The sequence below is a fragment of the Brachycentrus maculatus genome, unplaced genomic scaffold (genome assembly GCF_059751285.1).
Source record: "Brachycentrus maculatus isolate JH-2025_06_01 unplaced genomic scaffold, ASM5975128v1 h1tg000026l, whole genome shotgun sequence".
NCBI lineage: Eukaryota > Metazoa > Arthropoda > Insecta > Trichoptera > Brachycentridae > Brachycentrus > Brachycentrus maculatus.
In genome coordinates this window covers 1354463-1376369 of record NW_028280780.1, presented here as the reverse complement: position 1 = coordinate 1376369, position 21907 = coordinate 1354463, and the positions used below count along the sequence as shown (strand labels likewise).

Here is a 21907-nt window from a genome sequence, read left to right as displayed (position 1 = left end):
GATCGCCACATCGGCGTCGAATAAAAAGCATTTAACCCTTAATTAATTATATCGCTAATATTTTTTTCAGGAAAATTACAAGAACTCATCGTTATTCCAATTAAAACGTTTTTGACATGAAATACCAACTCACTGAAATATTACTGAAAAGTAAAAACTGAATTTCAGTTTCTGCGAAGAGCTTGTAAAAAGCTTCGCCTGTAATCCGCTAGAGTACCTTTAACTACCCACAACGGTGCGGTCAGACAGTCAACAGCCAACACTGACCGCCAATTATGTTTCTCCAAATAGTCGATAGGGCAAAGAACCGTAGGGTGACCATTGATTCATAAAATTAAAGATTTAAAATAAAGCATTTTGGTCATCTGTGATATTTTTGTAAATCATTATCTGTAATGAGAATGACTAAGAAAGTATACTTGGTAAACAAGAACTGGAAAACAGAACGAGGACGGCCGAAAAAAACTTGGCTCGACCAGATCAATTGAAACCAAAAATTTGATGATGTCAAAAGTCTACGTAATCGGAGAGCATGTATGACTAGATGTATGAATGTGTAGGAAGGTAGAAGTGTATCTTAGGACAGGAGAGTATGGAGTTCCATCCTCTCTGCCTACCCCCGCAGAGAAAAGGCGTGTTGTTCGTAATAGTAGAAATCATCTGTAACATTTTGTAAAAAATTCAAAGCAATTGGTGATTTTTTTATACCTTTAGGAAACTTTGAGAAAAGATTTTGATCAAGCGAACATTTATTACAGGATTTGTTACAGTATTACACTGCATCAATCGAGTGCAGTGCCATAATCACATGTTTTTACGACTTCAGTCCTGTAAACGTTAATACTGACATTCTCAATCATCCTTCTATGAGTTCCCCTAGGATAACAAAATTTCCTATATTACACTTATTAGTATTAACTCACATGCCCCGCTGAGAGTGAAAAGAAATCTGAACGCATAAATAACATTTTTTAATTATTTGTCTTTGACCGCGAAATTTTTTGCATGATTGATTAACCCTTTCAATGCCGGAAGGTATTAATATGGCCGTACCCAGCAGGCCGTGTTTTTTCAACAAAAATAAAACCTATAAAAAGTATATTTTTTTATATACAGATTTAAAAGATATTTTGAAAAATTACCAAATATATACACCGTGTGGCGTTTGAGCTGCCGTTTACTCAGAAAAACACAATATAAATATTCAAAAAATGTCAGGGTTGTCAAAATTCGATACAGGAAATATATCCACTTGTAAACATAGCGGAATATAACTGTGTTTATAAAAAAAGGTTTATTCATTTATGTATTTGTGTTAACTGAAAAAATATTCTAATTCAATTCGATATTGGCTTGCGACAAGCTAAACGCGTTTACACGTTCGTTTTGTATGGCCGGCCTGGCGAGTAAGGAATTAGAGAGCGCGTAAACGCGCTCGTGGCAGCAAACCTGTTAAATACCGTAAAAAGATCAAAAAAAGTTTTTTTTTTAATGGATGGGTCCGAATGGAAACCAAGAGTTTCTATACCGGATCTGGGAATATGGCGGAAGCTTACAGAGAGTATCAGAAAGTATAAAGCTATGGTCACAATAATACGCACCCCCCACGCTGTCCGGCAGTGGCATTGTCCACTAGCAGTGGTGGCTGGCCATACCGCCAGTAGCCATGGGACCTCCTAGCGGACAGGAGCAAGCCGAGCGGGGGCCGAGGGGGGCCCAGAGCGAGGACTCGGGGCAGAGCCTCCAGTTCGACTTCAGGCTCACCGTGCCCCTCAACTCCCAGCCACCCTTCCAGTCCTTGTGGGACCTCTCCTGGTGAGAACTTGATACCACATTTGGAATATATATGTCTCGTTGAGAATTTGATACCACAATTAAAATCTGTATAAGTCTTGTTGAGAATTCGATGCTACATTTGGAGTTTGTATTTCTTGTTGAGAATTTGATACCACAATTGATATTTGAATATGTCTTGTTGAGAATTTGATACTACATTTGGAATTTGTATTTCTTGTTGAGAATTTGATACCATAATTGAACTTTGTTTATGTCTTATTGAGAACTTGATACCACATTTGAAATTTGTATGTCTTATTGAGAATTTGATAAATCATTTGGAATTTGTGAATATTCATACATCGTTTGTGAGGATTTGATACCACATTTGAAATTCATATTTACTTTTTCATTTATTTCATTATACGTATATTGTACAAATAAAAGATGACAATTTTACTAACTCGTTGAGTTTTCCCGTGCCGAGGACACATTTTACAATATGTATAAAATATAATGTAACAAAATGGTTTGTGCAATCAAATACGACATGTATATATTTCAGATCTGCCCATTTTTATTATCCACTATTCATTAAAATGTACCATGACACGTGTTCAACATCACATGCATCGAAATATGTGTCACAACGGATTTTAGAAAACAGTAAAATATAAAAACGTAGATAGTTATTACCAAAATTTATCAATTAATGAAATCTTAAAAAAAAATTCAAACAACTCACGACTTTGAATTATATTAAGTGCCTACCCATATGAATTATGTTAACTGAAATATCAACCCTTATTCCATTGCCAAGCAAAACGGTCAATAATGTTTTTCACTTGGATTTTTCGCTGCTCGTGATATTAAAAAATATGAATGACCTTAGGAGTCATTGATTTTCAGTACCTCGTGAAAAATGTACAAAAAATTGTAATACAGGTTACTTGTTTTCAAACGAACATTTGGTATTTTAAAACAACAGTATTTTTTTACAATCGTTGACATTTTTTAAAATTTTGACGTCTTTTTTTACACATATGTATACAAATCGGGAAACTTTTACTGCATTTAAAAAATAATGATATAGTTTAGCTATCAGATGTTTATTATTTTAGTTTTAATGATATTAGGTTTATTTCAATTGACTTAAAATTGTACATAACGTTCAATACATAAATAATAAGTCTTCATTTTATTTATTTTCAATTACTAGTAATTTTAAGTATGAGTTAATTATCACTTAAGTTAAAATTGTTTTGAGTGAGTACCTACTTCTGATAGCCTTCTAAATAATTATTATTGTTTATATCAACTAAAGTGTTTTTTGAATGAATATTGCATATTATTGTCATTTCATCTTTGTATGAAAGTTAATTTAAAAAAATATATATATATTTTTACGAGTTCCTTCTCTCAAGAAAGAAAGAAAGACTGTGTAGGAATTGATTGTACCTACTTATATTGCACTTATCTGATTAGTTCCGAATAACTTTACCAAAATAAACAACATACCCCTAACTTCTTTCTAATTCCATATAAATATTTAATTGAGATGAACGGTAGTATAGCTACACAAATGGCTCGAAAATACGTTTGTTTTTTTTTTTTAAATAACAAAAATAGCTTAAATAATGCTTGGAAAAATCTAAAATTTAGACTTTAATTAATGAATCTATTTGTCAAAGAATAAAAATATAATTGTGATCATTTACCATAAAAAAATATATTTTTGATTTTATAAACTGATTCGCCAGTTACTGTGTGGTATAATATCTATCTATATATAATTTATTTTTACTTAGTAAATACCTCAACTTTTTTTTAAAAAAATATTGTGATTCGGTGCATTTTGAGTCATGATCAAACACCTGCAAACACGTGTCAAAATATATTTTAAGAAAAAGTAGTAATAATCAAGTAAAATTCTAATAAAAAAAATTGAATATTAAAATAGATGGATATTGACACAAAATAACTGCCGAATCAATTTATGAAATTTATAATATCAATATCTCAACATACATTTAAAAAATATATATGAAAGTCTAAATATTTATAGGGCTTACGATCTTATATATCATAGGCTGGTTTTATTAATCATTTTATACACGTGTTACATTCGCCATTATCTACCCATGATAGATAACCACACTTCTCTAATTTCGGAAGTTGTATTTATACTTCAATTAACCTTCTTTCACATTCATGATCTCGGCACCATCTAAGGTAGAGATGAGTAAGTTTCTTATCAAGCAAAGACCTTCCTGAAATAACTCCTAAGTGGACAAACCCTGATTTGTTAAAAAAGGTTTAGACATATTCAAAATGTTGTGAATATTTATTATCACCCTGTAACTGGTAACTGAAGCTCAGGACTTCACCTTTATATAACTGGAGATCAACGTAAGACTGCTACCATACGACGCAGTGCCCTATGCACCATTGTGTGCGGAAAAGGTTTAGAAGAAACGAATATCTTAACATATATCTTTGATCGACTTTAATCAAAATAAATAAACACATAAAAAAAATATCAATTGAGATTAAACTTTTGGTTAATTTTATGTTTTGTTCTGACATTTCTTGGTGGAACTGCATTTTATACAATAAAATAACAACAACATAGATTTTCCCACATATATTTTATTTGACCAGTGACGGAATGTCGTCGTTATCGACATCATTAGACTAGTGACGTCAGTAATGACGAAACTCGGTCACTGGACAAATAAAGTATTTGTGGAAAACTACTTAGTTGTTATTTTATTATACCAAACTTTTGGGTCTACAATAGTGAGTTTCGGTCTTTTGGGTCTACATACAATGTAGGTAGCCAAAAATCCAATATATCATGTCGAATTAAGTGAATCTTACCATCCTTGTCACGTTGCCATTATCCAATCAACTGTAATTTTCTTTGTCTACTCTGGTTTGGTCATCTGAGCTGACAATGAACCAACAATTGGTTAAATTGTCATGTGGGCTAAATCATCCATTTCACAAGCACTAGTATATAATGAAACTGTTTGAAACTGGGTGTCATCGCTTTTTATCTTAATCATTCAATCGGCAATATATTTTATGATATTGTTTAGAAAACTATATAAAATCAAAATCGTGATTTGATTATTTTTTGTAAATAAACGAATACTCCCAACTCTTACGAGTAGAGAAAACCCAGATTAGTGAACAAGTAAATGCACAAGACAAGCTCAAAATGATGAGAAACTATTGTTAATAAAAACTAACTAACCATCACGCCGCTTCCCCGCAGGGGTAGGCAGAGAGGCACTCTGTCTTTGCAATCATTCTTCGCCTCTTCTACATTCATGCATCTCCTCATACATACTCGACGATTATTACGACTCCTGACCCGGCCGCTTTCAAGTATTTGGCATACCTGATTGTGCCAAGTTTTCCTCGGTCTTTCTCTGCTTATTTTTAAAATTAAATATTTTAGTGTAAAATGACCAATATTTATTTTCACCCCCGTCGGGAATCGAACCCGGGACCTTGAGGTCGAGCACGGTAGCTAAAGACGCTAACTATTACGTTAAAAGTGTCTAGTTCGTATAAAATGTTAGAAAATTTGAAATATAACCTATTTGCATATTTTCATTAAAATATCGATCGCAAAGGGTCAGTGCACCTACTCATTGTATATGCAAGGGAAAGCACACGTGTTTCCGTGAATAGTTTTCCCGTATGTTCGAGTGCAGTTACCACGATACTCACACAATACTATTGTGGAAAACTCATCAACAATTTACACATTCAAATATGATAACATGTTTTTAAGTGCAATGCACTTTAAAAATGAAATAGTCATTATTAAGAGTATCAGTTCAAAATAGTGATGAAAAATATAAGGAAATATAAGCCTGTTAAAAACACTGCTTAAAACTTTTAATTTAAGTTTTACTTAGTGAATACCACTATTTCTTAAAATCTTTTGTGACACGTGTTTCGATGCATTCCGCATCATTTTCAAATACCGTATGTGAAGCTAATTCTAAATTTTAGAGTTGGGTCCTTGGGACGTTGAAGGTTGAAGAGGGGTTTCGTGTCACAGTAGATTTTTAGAAACAGTGGTATATACTAAGTAAAACATTGATTAAAAATGGATAGATATTATTTTTCCTCAACGCTTTAAGTGCCAGGAGATATTAGTAAGACTGTTCCCGGTACGTCGTAACGTATGAAACTTAAATTAAAAATGGATAAATATTGCACAAAGTGACTGCCGAATTGATAAATGAAACGATCACTATTTTTCAACCTAAAAGGTAGTAAATTTTTTATTTAAGACAAATATTAAAAACGGAAAGTCATTTGAAAACTGAAACTTATTTTATCTGGAAATTACACCTCTTCAAACCTTAAGGTTAGATTTTTAACATTTCTCTCCGATATATTTTTTTTAAATTAAAATTTTAGTAGGTAGAATAAAAATAGTCTTTACGTTTCTACTTATGAGAGTAAAACTTAAGACAAATATTCAAAATAAAAATAAAAATATTTATGAACTGAAATCGGATTTATCTGGAAATTAAACCCCTTTCAAACCCTAAATATTTCCCATGGATAGATTTTGGAATTGATTTTTTTTAAACAGTTTGAGTGTGTCCAAATGGTTGTTTTCATATCTGGATTATCTCTAAGTAGGAGTTGTTTTTTGACATATCAACATTAATGAAGAAGAATATGTAAGTGTGGACATTTACAGGTTTATCAATCATGGATAGAATTGGTGAAAGTTACACGTGTGTAAAGTGATCACTTAAACCAGCCTATGACGGTCGTAAGCCCTGTAAATACTTGAACTTCCATATTGTTATTCATGTTTGATGAGATGTCAAGATATAATAATAACTCATAAGTAGAAAAACACCGTATTGTGAAAAAGGATTTCAACACACCCGACAATTTATTATTACATATTTTTAATTTTAAAAATGAAAAAATAAAATTTAATTCATATTCCTCTTCATCCTTGTTGAGTTTTCAAAACAAAATGTTAATTTTTTTGGATTAATTTTAACGAGGTATATTATTATTTTTATTATTTTATTATTTTATATGGTTACAAAAGTTTTTTTTAAATAATGATTCATTTTCTAAACATTTCTACTCACAAACTTAAATTCAAAACGCAGTACTTTCCAATAAAGAGACTAGCTCTTGTGCTTGGAGAGGGACTTACACTTGTTAGTGATGTTTCACGATAGAACAATTTATTTTCATTAAAATTTATTATTTTTTGTGTGTTTTTTTCTTTTTCTTTTTCTTTCTTAGATTCACATATATAAAATTCATTTAATTTATTTTTTAGCATTTTAATGTCGTATTTTTTTATGTATTATGAACATATATTTTTAATGATTGGTCTATTTTGTGTGTGTGTGTGTGTGTGTGTGTGTGTGTGTGTGTGTGTGTGTGTGTATGTATACATTTTGCCCCAAAACTTGTCGAATAAATAACTCAAGGGAAGTAATAAGTTTTATCTAGACAAGGACCAGTTGAAATATTTGAAATCTCCTAGCATTGACCAAGACCGCTCGCGGCCGTCACACTTAAAAAACGGCCGGTACCTACCCTAGTCTGTTTCCATGGCAACAAACAGTAAACAAGGGAATTTTCACCGCAAACAATGGGAGAGTGGCCCGGATTTTTAAAAGATTATTATTACATTAACATACATTCATTATCCGCGTAGAAGCGGGGTTCAAGAAACAAAGAAATTTGTCGGAATCCGGAGAGCGAGAGGTCGCACAAAATGGATGATTTTTTTCCCAACTTGTCGAGCTTTTTCGAGCCGAGCTTTTTCAGGTAGGTTATTTTAGATGTGAATTGCATTTATTATTTACCTTGCTTATAATGCGCAAGGTTTATAAATCATTCAATGGATTCATGATTCATCTAGAAAATTTTATTTTATTTTAGGTAGGTAGGAGAATACTATCATAGGTAAAATTGTAAATGAAAACACTTGTTATTAACCACTTGAGTATTGTATTTATTTCTAACGATCAGTTTCGAGAGCTAGATTTGCTTTCATCGATAGTAATACTAACGTGCAAAAAAATATTATGGTACGTATATGTATACAGAGGTTGGTAGGGTAATAATAGGTTAAGAGAATTTATGGAATATATTCGCATTTTTAGAGAAACTAACTAAGTAACTAACTAACGATTACGCCGCTTCCCCGCAAGGGCAGGCAGAGAGAATATAACGCTACCCCAATCTTCATTTGCAAACTATCTTCGTCCCTTCCACATTCATGCATCTCCTCATACGTACCCGCCGATAATTCCGACTCCTGACCTGACCTAAGTGGAGAAAACCTGATCTGGACACACCAAATGTTGTGAAACATTTAAGTAACTAAAAATATGTAAAACATGATTCGCGACCAAACGTGTGTATTGAATGATGTAATGTATGTTAGCTTCAAATGATAAATTTTCGTAACGCCTTATTTTTACAACATTTTGAGTGAGCCAAATACTTTTTCACAAATCTGGATTTTTTATTTATTTTTCATAATATTTTTTGACACTCAACATGAATGTAAGCCCCGTAAATGCCCAGACTTATATGAATGCCAGACATGCCCATATTCTTCTTTATCTATATTGAGATGTCAAAAAATAACATGACTTCTTTTTTAAAAAGTCGTTATTTCATTCGGTTTTTTAGTCCAGCTTTTAGTCCAGTACTTTTATAATATTTAAACATAACTTATAAGAAGTCTTGAACCTTAAACCTTTAACAAAATCAATATAATGGTGCGATTAGAGAGTGAAGGTATGAAAGAAGGAGGTTATTTCGGGAAGAGAGAGGTTATTTGTAGGCATTTAGGGGGGTCAATATAACTTACACTTTCTCGTAAAGAATCAAGGGCAGTTTATACGCCGGATAGCCGTAAACGTGATTGATAGCATTTTCCGCGGTGTATAATATTTACGAAACGTTGTAGTATATGTGGAACTTCAATGAAACCAACGTACATATAGCAAGTCAAGGATTTAATATTGAATTATCAAAGCACACAGTACACACATGCCCTTTCCTGGCATGGGTAGGCAGAGAGAATAGAACACCACGTCAATTTTATTTTATTTGGGCACGGCGTTCAAAGAGACGTAGCTCGGCAGTACATTTGAGTAGGAGCAACTTAAAGTTGTGTATTTTATTATACCACTGTACCCTGTCACCCTTTACACTACAGCACTCACAAGACGTTTTACGGACCCATCTGCGGTGTTTTCCCAATACAGCTACCCGATTTATTTTCCCCTTCTCATATTGGACACGGTGTTCAAAGAGGCGTAGCTCGGCAGTACGTTTGAGTGGGAGCAACTTAAAGTTGTGTATTCGATTACGCCATTTCTGTACCCTGTTACCCTTAACAGTACAGCACTCACAAGACGTTTTACGTACCCAGATGCAATGCTTCTCCAAAACAGCTACCAGATTTATTTGCGCCTTCTGATTAGACATACGACGTTATTTTTCCTTTACAATATTACAACAGAAATCCCAAAATTTTAAGATTAAAATGTAAAGTATCACACTGACGTAACTAAACCAAGCTTTTTTACCCACCACGTTTTAAATTATGTAAGTTCCTTAGACATGCAAATAAAAAGTAAAGTAGATTATTTGAAATGAGGCCTAATATTTATGGCTACAAACTAACTGCTTCTCGAATCAGAAAGTGTTCCTCGAAAGCACGCAATATATATTTTTTTTATAAAGAACCCATTCTTTGATTTGTTTCAAAATTATACGTTAATCGTAAATTGGTTACATAAATTATACCAAATTTATAACTTTGAACGTGACTTTATTGATTTGGAAAAAAATGTACCAATGTGGAAGAGGCGAAGAATGTTTGCGAAGACATAGTGGTGTGGCATTTTATAATCTCTGTCCACCCGTGTAGTGAAGCAGCGTGCTGTTTGTTAGTTTGCTAGCTATATTTATTTAATATTACCCGAGACCGGTACCCAAAGCGCAGGATTGATCATCTTGCCTTCAAGTAATTAACAATAATGTAACACTGCGTCAATGTGGTGGAGTGTTCTATGCACCATTTAACGCGGAGAGGGAAAAAAGAAGAATAACTACCTCGGTCAAAGAAGTCACAGTAAAATCGGGATGCAATTTTGTTTCACTTTTTCCATAAAATTCGTAACTTAGTTCATAAAAAAACAAAATTGCTTTTCAAAAGAAGGTCTGTCAGGAAGCCTAGATGCTTCTGTATCAGATCTGGGAATGCGGTGGGACAGCTTTCAATAAATATAATTCGTAGACTCTTGCCAGATATGCTCCTTAGAGTGTTCATTTCTGACACTCTTGGCGCGTTTTCTTGGCGAGTTCTACTGTACCTGTAAAATAGCTTCCCTGAGATCAACGCGCATTTGTATCTTTTTGGCATTCATTCCGGTTGCTGATGTTGGGAAGTGTCATTGTTCCAGTCCAACCCCAGGCCACGGGCTGCACCACATGGCGCGTATGATGGACTCGCTGCTGCTGGACAGCTTCCAGCCCTTCTCCTTCACCAAGATAACCACCACGCACCGCGGGCCGCGCGCCGCCCCCAGCAAGCGCGCCCCCTCGGGCGCCCCCACCAAGCTGCAGGCCACCCAACCCGCCAAACACTTCAAGAACGTCGCCAAAGGTATATCGTTAATTCTTCTTTCCCGTTTTAGTCTTCAATACTGAGGGTTGTGACCCTTGTTGAAGCAATGATTCTTCTCCAGTTATCCCTTGACTGCGCTGCGCGTAGCGCTCCAATCGTCGCAATATCGTTTGCAAATTATGACACCTGATTAATTTTTTCATTTTTATTGGCAAAGCACCCAAAATTGAGTAATACATTGAGTGATACACACTGATCAAATATGATCAGATGTTATAATTTGTAATAGTGAGCCAGGCAATTGCCAATCTTCCTTGAATACACAGCATACTCCCTGGTACACAGTCTATGACGCTTTCTTCTACAAACCCTTAACTGCACCCGATGGTGCATAGGGCACTGCATCATATTAACGCATTGTTATCTTAATTGTTAAAACATGAGGGCAAGATTCGTCCTCTTCAGATCTAATATTTATTCAAAATTGAAAATACGGTGATCGGGTTGTAAAAAATCTTTTGTTTTTGCAGAACAAAGGCCAGTTCACGTGCAGCAAGAAAATAATGTCGAAACACCGAAACCCGTCACCACTCCTCAAACAGATGTCGTTACAGACAAATGGATCGCATCCCTTAGAAAAAGAGATCCAGAGATCCAACCGACACTCCCGTCAATATTCCTTCGCGGGAGGACGACCTCTTCAAACTTGTCGAGAAAATCTAGATCCGTGGAGCGATTACCAAAAGCGTTCAAAGACAGAAAAATCGGAGCGCTCTTACCGATCAGGCAGCACGTGAAGAAGTCATCTTCCGGTGACGACTCCGGGATATCAGATGATAGCACCCCGAAGAGCATAAAGGAAGAAAAGATGTTCAACCCGATAGGGTTTGATGCTCACTTGATTGAAACTCTCGAAAAGGAAATATTGCAGAGGAATCCAAATGTTCAGTGGAATGATGTAGCCGGTTCCACTGAAGCAAAAGCTATTCTTCAGGAAGCTATGGTCCTTCCCACTATAATGCCCAAGTTTTTCAAGGTAAGTTATATATCCTTATTTAGTGTAGGAACAACCTTGCTTGAGGTCCTGAGGGACGAACATAAAACAGGACCCAGGACCCACTCATACCTGCAAGCGTTCTTTTAAGAGACATGTATAAAATACTGTCAACAGCCAGTGTTAGATTTACACACAAGCTAAATAAGCTCCATCTTAGGTCCCAAAATTGGTAGCCGTAATATTTTTCTCATCATTAATTTTTCCATTTAAATTTTATCGAGGAATATTTCACTAATCAGTATATTTCACACCAGATATTTCACGTGTTGATTAATTGAGAATAATTATCAGATGTATATCACCAGCGGATGGAGAATTAGTGGAAATATTTCTAAATTTTAATCCTCTAGAAAGCCACACGGGCAAATATCTGGCAACAGTAGTGTTGAAAAACCTCGAAAATGAATTATCCCGGTACAGTTATAATTGTTCAATATTTGTACAATATTATATTTCATGATAAAATCGAAACTGCGTTTGCTAATATTGAGATAATACTGAAATGTTTATAAAGTCTTATGATAATGATTTGCACACGAGAACGATCTTTCAGCCACCTTAAAAGAATAACAAATTAATCTCGTTCCACGTTAATTAAAGCAACGGAAGCCTTCAGATTTAGCGGTGCTGTGCATTGAAACTGACAAAATGACACAATCATACTTTGAAATCGTAACTGAGGATTTTAAAAAAAATTTTTTTTTAAAACTTTATGTACATAAAAGAAATAAGTACATTGGCGGGCTTATTACTAAAAAGCAATATCTTCCGACCAACCAGTTTTTTTTTCAAGGATTTTATTTTTTTACAAATTTTTCAAATTTTAAAGCGAGAATTTGAATTTGAATATTCATTACTTTTTATAAATTACATATAAATACACGAATAGGTAGCATTTATATTTTAGCTTAAAGCTGCCACTACTCTTAATCTGGCATTGTAAATAGCATAGAAGTAGATACTAAATTTGTAATTAAACTTAATATGGGCGTTTGTCCACTACACGGAATTACACAGAATTTTACCGTCCGGCACGTCAGTTAGCGTTTTAAAACGACGATTTTACGATCGAATTTACGCGCAACGTGTTCACGCACCGATCAAGAGCTCCGATCCGAATAAATATGGACAAAAGCACAAGCCAATCGTCATTTTAAAACGCTAACTGACGTGCCGGACAGTAAAATTACACGGAATTCCGGGTAGTGGACAAGCGCCCTATGTCAGAGCTTTTCAATGATTGTCTTATTCAATACATTTGTTGTATTTCAGGGCATCAGACGGCCGTGGAAGGGAATCCTTATGGTCGGACCACCTGGAACGGGAAAGACAATGCTCGCCAAAGCAGTGGCTACAGAATGTCGAACAACTTTCTTCAATGTGTCTTCTAGTACCCTCACTTCGAAATATAGAGGAGAATCTGAAAAACTTGTCAGACTTCTATTTGAAATGGTATTTAAATCATAATAAAACACTTAATTTTTTGCTTCGCTATTATTATGAATAAAGTAATAATATGTTTTTTTAACTTGGCACAATCAGGTATGTCAAATACTTGAAAGCGGTCGGGTCAGGAGTCGTAATAATCGTCGAGTATGTATGAGGAGATGCATGAATGTAGAAGAGGCGAAGAATGTTTGCAAAGACAGAGTGGTGTGGCGTTCGATTCTCTCTGCCTACCCCTGCGGAAAAGCGGCGTGATGGTTAGTTAGTTAGTTAGTTATGTTTTTTTCACAAAGTAAAAAGAAATATTAAAATTATAATTATACATGTGAGGTGTTGTTTAAATGTTGTTAAATGTGTTGTTAAACTTTGCACAATAGATTACTTATTGGTGTTTAATGAATAAAAAACAGAATTATCAACTTACAGCTAGTACTTGGCCACGCGTTGCAATGGCTCAAATTAGTGAGATAGAAAATTAAAAAAAGTAAGCACATATTTCAAATAAATATGTATTGAAGCAACAGAAATATCAAAAATCTATGAAACAATATTCAATCTAAAACATTTCAAAATGCTATTGACACCAGCTGTAAAAAGCATGCTGTCTTCCATGAGCTTTAGTATTGTGTGTGCGGCTATTATGTATTATGTTCAACAGTTGACACAGCCATTGAAAAACTTAACATTAAAAAACTGTTAAAAAATTACATATCACTTGTTACATAATATAATATAGTATTGAATCAATATCTGTATATGATTAAAAAGAAATATCTTATCTAAATAGTCCTGGTATTAGGGCTACTAGGGATACTAAGGCTTACGACCCATCATAGGCTGATTTAAGTGATCACTTTATATACATGTGACATTCACCATTCTACCCATGATTGTCAACCATACTTCTATTTTTGGAACTCATATATTCAAAGAAATCGGTGTGTAACTTTAGGAGTTTAAGATTTTGTATATGTGAATATTTACATTTTTAAATTTATATTTTTAGGCACGTTTCCATGCGCCCAGCACCATCTTCATCGATGAAGTGGATTCCCTGTGCGCAGCCCGAGGCACCGACACAGAGCACGAAGCCAGCAGGAGGTTCAAAGCTGAATTGCTCATACAGATGGATGGATTAGGAGCCGCCTTGTAAGGACACACATTTTAACCTTTCCCGTTCTGATTATCCAAAAATTACATGTGATTCGAAGCGGGGTACCAAAAGACCCCAGTTTACATTTGTATGGGGAGCGTAGTACGCAACTCGTAACACGCAGCGAGCTGGGTCACAGATCCCACGTCCTTTCTAGCGTGCAGCCGAGTGCCGACTCAGCGAGAGCGAGACGATAATTGAGAAGCCGTAAATCGGTTGAAACGAAAGCGGAGTAATCTTATTGTCTCATTCTCTCCTCGTGGTAAAACCACATTTATTAGAGTTAAAGAAATAACACAGATGAAAAAGAATATGGAAGTCTGGGATTATGACCTATCATAGGTTGATTAAGTGATCACTTTATTACACTCGTGCAACATTTACCATTCTACCTATGATTGACAACCACAATATTCAATGTTTGGAACACCTACATATATCATTAATCTCATGGGTAGAATGGTGAATGTTGCATGTGTGTAAATTGATCTCTTAACCAGCTTGTGGCAAGTCAAAAGCCTTGTAAATACCCACACTTCCATATTCTTCTTCACCTATATTGAGATGCTTTATTTTAATATTACGGTATTTAAATCATCATGTCATTGCACAAAGTAAATATCAAATCAATAAATAATATTACTTTTAGTTCATAATATGAACACATTATTGTTGGATGGTTTTCTCATCAAACCTGATCCTAATTAAGGTCGTATACTAAACACAAGTAACCGCAAACCAATTTCAGATCTGTACAATGTTTTTGGCATCTCTAGTGCTGTACCAAAAGTAATCAAATAGAACGCTTATAAGCGTCTCCCGCTCTTTACCAACAGTATTAAAAAGACATTTTTAACAATTTTTCGCAAATAATATGCTAATATTTTGTATGGTAGATATATTTACAAAACCAATTATTTATTTCAAGGACAGAATGTAATATATAAAATGAAACTTTTACTGATATCAAAACCTTTTGTTGTCCTTAGGAATGAAGATAAAGTGATTATGGTCTTAGCGGCAACTAATCATCCTTGGGATATAGATGACGCGTTTAGAAGACGCTTTGAGAAGAGAGTGTACCTTGGACTTCCCGATGGTAAGTAACCTTGTCTTCTTCATCCGTGTTCACTCCCTAGGTGGAGCACATGGCCACCACAAGTCGTCTCTGAGCCACCTTGAAGCCCCATAATCACCTTGTTTTCCTCCCAGTTCAGTCTAGCAACGAAAAATTCCACTGAGTATAGTCGGTAAATGGTCTTCAGTGGTCTTCTGGTGTGCTGGAATCCTCAGAATAGGAAGAAGAGACATGAGGGAAATTTAACTAAATTACTATGTTTTTTAATGCTTGTATCTTAAACAGAGTTCAAGCTACATGTCATTTATTTTAAAATATTTTAAAATATCTTAACATTATACCAACAACAACAAAAAAATTGGAAATTTATAATTTGAATTTAATATCATGTAACTCGATTAAAAATGCATACATATTTTAAAATATATTTATTCTCAAATAAAGAATGGAAGTATGTTTGGAGTTAGCTAATGTAAAAACTACTTAAAATTCTAAATAAATGTCACCCTGTTTTTAGTAAGCAATTAATAAATAATGGATAACTTTCACATCTTAATACTCTCAGGCAGCATTCTCAGGACGTGTCCTAGCGATGTCCATTTTCTGTTTTTTAACTTACTTTGATTTATAGGGGTATTTTTTAACTGTTAATAAATGCATTTCAGATGAAACCAGAACAGCCTTATTGAAGCTTTGTATGCAAGATGTTCGAGTAGAGGAAGGGCTTGATACAAATGATCTTGTGAAGAAACTGGAAGGATATACAGGATCTGACATCAGTAATGTCTGCAGGTAGGCAACCATATAAATTCAATAATAACTCTTATAAAATATTTGTAATAAATAAGACCAAAATTCAAAAAGTAATTTAAAAAAATGGATTTCTTAGATCTTTAATTCAATTTTAATTACATAACATTTGTTTATAGTTGGGTTCTTATAAAAAGCTGTTTATTTCCCGATTTATATTTTATTATGACAGGCTCCGTGACGTACTTTTAGGTACGTGCTCGGCTGCAGAACTATTGTCGTGGGTTTGATTCTCGCCGATTACAAAATAAATTCAAGAAATATTGATTTATAATTGGTCTTAGTGTTTGTTATGTTTGTGAATCTATGGTCTGTGTACTGAACTGTTGCCGCGTAGCCATGTTTCAAGTCTACACTATAAGAAGTAGAAATTTTTAGGACAAAAATCTATTTTACACTATTCACAACAATGAAAGTGTGTCCAAATACTTGTTCTCAAATCTTCTTTTTTTTTCTTCACTCAGGAGTTATTTTTACATTTGAACATCTCAACAATGATGAAGAAGAATATGGAAGCCTGGGATATTACCGGACGTATGATCTGTCACAGGCTGGTTTAAATAATTACTTTATACACATGTAACATTCATTCTTCTTCATAAATGGTGTCAGATGTCAAAAAATGTAAAAATAACTCCTAAGTGGAGAAACCCAGATATGTGTACAAGGATTTGGACACACCTAAAATGTTGTGAAGACAAAATATATCTTAAACGCAACTTTACAGTGGTTCGGTCTGCCTCTGTAGTATAGTAGTTTGTGTTTGATGTTTTTCACTTGAACACGGGTTCGATTATATTAAGCTTACAAATCATTTAAATTTCAAAATGTTTTTTAGTAACTTTGATATTCCTTTGATGTTTTAGAGATGCAGCGATGATGGCCATGAGGAGGAAGATCACGGGACGAACAGCGGAAGAAATAAAGCGGATAAAGATCGAAGAGATAGATCTGCCGGTCACGGCCAAAGACTTCCAAGAAGCCATGTCCAAATGCAGGAAAACCGTTTCAGACAGCGACGTCAAGAAATACACGTCTTGGATGGAGGACTTTGGGTCTTCCTAGGACGAAAAGCGTTTCCAGCAAAAAAGAAAGAAAGACTTTGTACACTTCCTCAAGAGCATTATTAAATAACTTGTAAATAAATTTAGTCGTAGCCTCATCATCACAACACGTCACTTTGTTACCAACTTATTAAAAATATGATGACATACTAAATTTGTTACCCCGCAGACAATATACCATTATCACTTGAGAGCATATAAATTCATCTAATTGAAATTATCAGTAGATTGCATTCTGCTACACTCTGTTTAATGTTAAAAATTATCTTAAAGACAAACTTTATATACTACTAGCTGTACCCGGCCATGCGTTGCTGTGCCTAAGTCTGATGAAGAGGAAAAGAAAGAAAATATAAAGCACACAGTTCTATTATATTTGATATTTCAATGCTTCTGAAGTAAAAAAAATATTTTAAAAATCCATGAAACAACAATAATATAAAAAATGCATGAAGCACTCTGTCCACCATGACAACGTTTAGTATTGCGTATTTTGCTGTTATGTTTAAAAAGATGGTGCTGCCATTGCAGAAAAAAATATGTTTCCAAAAAAAAACATGATTTTTCATCTGTCACAAGTATAAAAAATATCTATTCGAACGCAATATTGTGTTAAAATTTCCAAGCAATCGATGAATTACTTGTGCCTGGTACAGATTTAAGATTTTGAATAAATGACCATTAATTTTTTTAATATATTTTGGAAAGTGGAAAACACTCGTTTGTAAAAGTACTCAATCGTCCGATAGTTGTATCTGAACAATCCCCATAGTTGGTCATGTATATTGTCATTTTACTTATTCTTGATGACAAAATGTTTTATCCCAGATATATCAACTTTTTTTAAGGAATAACCTGCTAAAGCTCTATAATAGAGGCTTGTCTGCAGGTAGGATAGTAAGGAAAGGGAAGATATTTTAACCAATATTTTTTAAATAATACCGACAAGTCGCCATATTGAATTGCTTGGAACATGTATTCCTTCATGTACCAGGCTAAGTCGTTAAGAAAAGGCATAATTTTAACACCATGGAAGGACAGTTTGTCATTTAACTTTAACATAAACAGAGTGGTAGCAGAATTGAACTACGAGGGTGATTATATACACAAAGTAAATTTCTTTGAATTGTAAATAAAAGATTAATATAATCTACATTGCTGGAAACGCGTCATTAAGCACATCATTAATATACTCCTGCATAGTATTTTTTTATATTTTTATGATGGAGACATTTTATCATAAACTAATATAGAATTATTGTAGTATCACATCTTTTTTGACATATATATGAATTCATAAACAAATATATTTATCTCTTTGTACAGACTTTTTTTAGATTTGAATCATTAAATAAAGTATTGTATAAAATACATTCTTTTATTAATGTTGATGGTCGTCCCAAAAGATTAGTAACCCTTTTAGTTAATAATAAATAAATAAAAACACATACTATTTTTTGACATCTCATCAAAGATGAAGAAGAATATGGAAGTCTAGGCATTTACGGAGTTTTACGGGCATTTTAGCCCCGTAAATGCCCAGACTTCCATATTCTTGTTCATCTTTGATGAGATGTCAAAAAATAATATGAAAATTACTCCTGTAATTGGAGATAATCCAGATTTTGTGGACAACTATTTGGACACACTCAAAATGTTGCAAAAAAACACATACACTTATTTGCACAATTTATTTTTTATCTTGCATTACTTGAAATGGGTATAATGGTAAATGTTACATACGTGTACAAAGTGATCACCTAAGCCAGCCAAATGCCAAGTCATAAACCCTGGGATGCTCAAACTTACATCTTCTAATTTAAAAATACAATAGATGCTTCTTCTCAAGTTGACAGCTATAATATACAGACTACTAAAATCGAATAATAAGTAGGTATTGAAATATAATATTAATAGAATTATTTATACGATTTTTCGAAAAAAAAGGCTTTCTTTCACTGAAAAACATATAGAGCCTGCCGGATCACATCATCGCCCATAAATAAGTCAACATAATTTTTTGATACAATAAAACTTACCTCGACTTTTTATTTTCTTGGTGACCATTTTTTTCGTATCCACTTTTTGGTGCACTTTTCTCAATTTTGTATATGTTCCATGATCGAAGAAAAATTAACATGATATACGTATAAAATAATGTTATACAGTGCAAATTTTTGAAAACCTATAACTTTGTTCAATATCAAATTTTACTTTCTATTTTAACACCATAAGTAAGTGTATTCCTTTGTGTTTTCAAAACACATAAAACCGGCTATGAATCCTTATCTTTATTCAACACGACTCGCATTATATTATTTATTATTTTAGCGTTCACTTTGTGGTAAGACATGATTAAATTATAAATAAAACATTTGGTTTTTACCACTTGAGTATTATATTTTTATGACTTGTTTCGGAAGCTACAGATGCTTCCGTCTACGGGTTTAAATATTAAGTTTATATTCAAACCCGTAGAAGGAGATGGAAGCGTCTGTAGCCTCTGAAACTAGTCTTAAAAATATAATATTCAAGTGGTAAAAAACAAAAGTTTTATTTAAAACGACTCCTGTTGATGCGTGGCTACATTATTTGTATGGATACAGGAGCCGTGTTCGACGCACAGAATATGTTAAAGGGGATACAATTTTTCAAACGAAAGTAATAAAACACTCACTGGGTTTATAAGTCACATTTAATGTCTTCATTCTAGATAAAAATACAGCAATTTTCCAGGGATAAATAATTGTTAACCACAATATTACAAAGATATATAATTTAATATGTATTGTATATCATAGACAGAGGCACAACATCCATGTAAGGATAAACATCAGGGTATAAACTAGTGAGTTTTCTCACCTACAGGTCATTTTAAAGGTGTATAAATAATTCATTATTCATAAGACTAGCATGCATCGAAAGGTACACTATTTTACCCTTTTTCCATTCAATTAGTTCTAGTAACTCTTTCACAACCAATTTATAAGTTTCCCTTTTTTTACTTTAATTCTACGTCATTTCTATAGGGTGAACATTGCTTCGAGTATATTTGCAAGCGGGTACATTACTTCTATTAGCAAAGTACGACTACAGATTAACTTTAGTATTTATTGCGACACAACATTTAGGTTACACGTCGATGCTCCACAAGTTTATAATCTATGGTAAGTACTATCAATTCACAATCACAATTTTAGCAAAAACAAGTTGCGTACCTCTCTAAAGATAGCCAGCAGCTAGAATGCAAAAACTGACAAATTGAAGACATTACACAAACAACAATGAATGGCATATTTAGTGAAAAGTTTCTGACAAAACATATTTAACTGATCACAATTGGTATGAGGGCAGCCCATGCCGAAACATAGCAAATTGCTAAACTTATAAAGCAAATTGTGCGCATTTAAGATATAATGAACAATGAAAGATTAAAAAGGGGAGTATTATATGTAGTTGTTGCTGTAAGGTTGTTTAAATAAGGACTACTTGATGCGAGATATTAATGTTTTTAATAATTTTAAAAAATTGTGTTTTTTTAGCTATCCATCATATACAGGTGATTTTGCACCATAAAAAATATTACAAAGCATAAAAAATTGACACCATTCCCACTCAAATATTTTTCGAGACAAAGATTGAACAATGAGAATGGAGTGAAGAATGATGGAACCATCATTCTTCACTTATTCCTGACTACATTGCCACCATCAAAAGTATAGGATTCTCAAAATAATAATTAAAAATTTTTTAAAAACATGGACACTGGTAAATCATGCACATACTTTGAAGAATAAAGATGCAATTTCCATAAAATAAGAACCAAATGAGCAATGAATGTAGCAAATGAATTATTTGTTATATGTATCAATATCATAATTTTAGTTTTTTTCCAAAAAAATTATAATTATGTCATTCATCGTTGTCTTCAATGTTAAGTGACAAATTAAGGTGAAACTACGTGAGAATACATATGTCGTACTAACTAACACAATACAACACCGAAATACGATAGTGCTAAGAAGTATCGAGTAATATAGGTTCACCACCTGCGGCTGACACTGGGATTCAGATTATAATGACATCAACCGGCCGAGGTTATGAATATGATATAGTTGCGTAAGGCAGATGACTGCCTGTTTTCGTGTGGCAAATGCTCCTCTACAAGAAAACACTCGTCACGCAAAACAGAACAGCTGCCATATAGTTTCTACGAGCCTAAACTACTATTCAACTGATTGTTTCGACAATTCTTGACAATGCGGGGCATTGCCCCGTAAAGAGAAAAAAATAAGATACACAAATTAATCACAACAGCAAACATCTAAGTGGCAAAAATACTATTAGGCATGTATAAAATACTGCAGAATTTGGATCTTGGATCAAAACAAAGGATAATTTTCAAGTATTATTATGAAGTTTAATAAAAAAAAGCCCATCTTACGGATTGTACTGCCAAAAATGCTTTCTAAGGCTATTATAATGTATTATGTTGATATAGTCAATAATAATAAGTACGTCTTCCTCCACACATCTAGCTACTGCACTAGAAATCCCAGGTTCGATTCCCAGGGTAGGGAGGTAAAAATAGATGTGATTTTTCACAATAATATTTATTTAATATTACCCTGGACTGGTATCTGATGTGCGGGGCTGATCTATAGCTGATATAACGGTCAAGATAACCTTGCTTCTGTATGATGGAGTGCCCTATGTAACATTGGGAGCAGATAAGGGTCATAGAATAAAAAAATAGTTATTATAAAATATATAATGATTTTAAACTAACTTACATATTTTATAAGTTAAAAAATGGAAAATTACGGAGTACTTTGAATATTGATTAGCAATTTTAGTGGATGTATTA

General features: G+C 33.6%; 1 protein-coding gene across 2 annotated transcripts; it reads left to right on the top strand.

Moving 5' to 3' along the window:
• Positions 1-1659: 1659 nt before the first annotated feature.
• kat-60L1 (katanin p60 ATPase-containing subunit A-like 1) lies at positions 1660-18409 on the top strand. Of its 2 annotated transcripts, none has more exons than XM_088270302.1 (8): positions 1660-1815; positions 10269-10471; positions 10963-11468; positions 12762-12941; positions 13942-14084; positions 15078-15187; positions 15832-15958; positions 16843-18409. In XM_088270302.1, exons 1-8 carry the CDS (start codon positions 1667-1669, stop codon positions 17039-17041), a joined length of 1617 nt encoding a protein of 538 aa, XP_088126428.1. In that variant the 5' UTR covers positions 1660-1666; the 3' UTR covers positions 17042-18409. The 2 variants fall into 2 exon arrangements, with proteins under 2 accessions (XP_088126428.1, XP_088126437.1); XM_088270311.1 differs by lacking the exon at positions 1660-1815 and adding an exon at positions 7425-7611 and having other exon boundaries at positions 16843-17486.
• Positions 18410-21907: the final 3498 nt, after the last annotated feature.

Bases quoted from the DNA above. Each gene is read 5' to 3' on its own strand.
- kat-60L1 (XM_088270302.1), top strand. From the start codon at position 1,667: ATGGGACCTCCTAGCGGACAGGAGCAAGCCGAGCGGGGGCCGAGGGGG. The intron at 15,188-15,831 runs GTAAGTAACCTT...AATGCATTTCAG, and splicing joins GTACCTTGGACTTCCCGATG to ATGAAACCAGAACAGCCTTA. The intron at 15,959-16,842 runs GTAGGCAACCAT...TTGATGTTTTAG, and splicing joins GACATCAGTAATGTCTGCAG to AGATGCAGCGATGATGGCCA.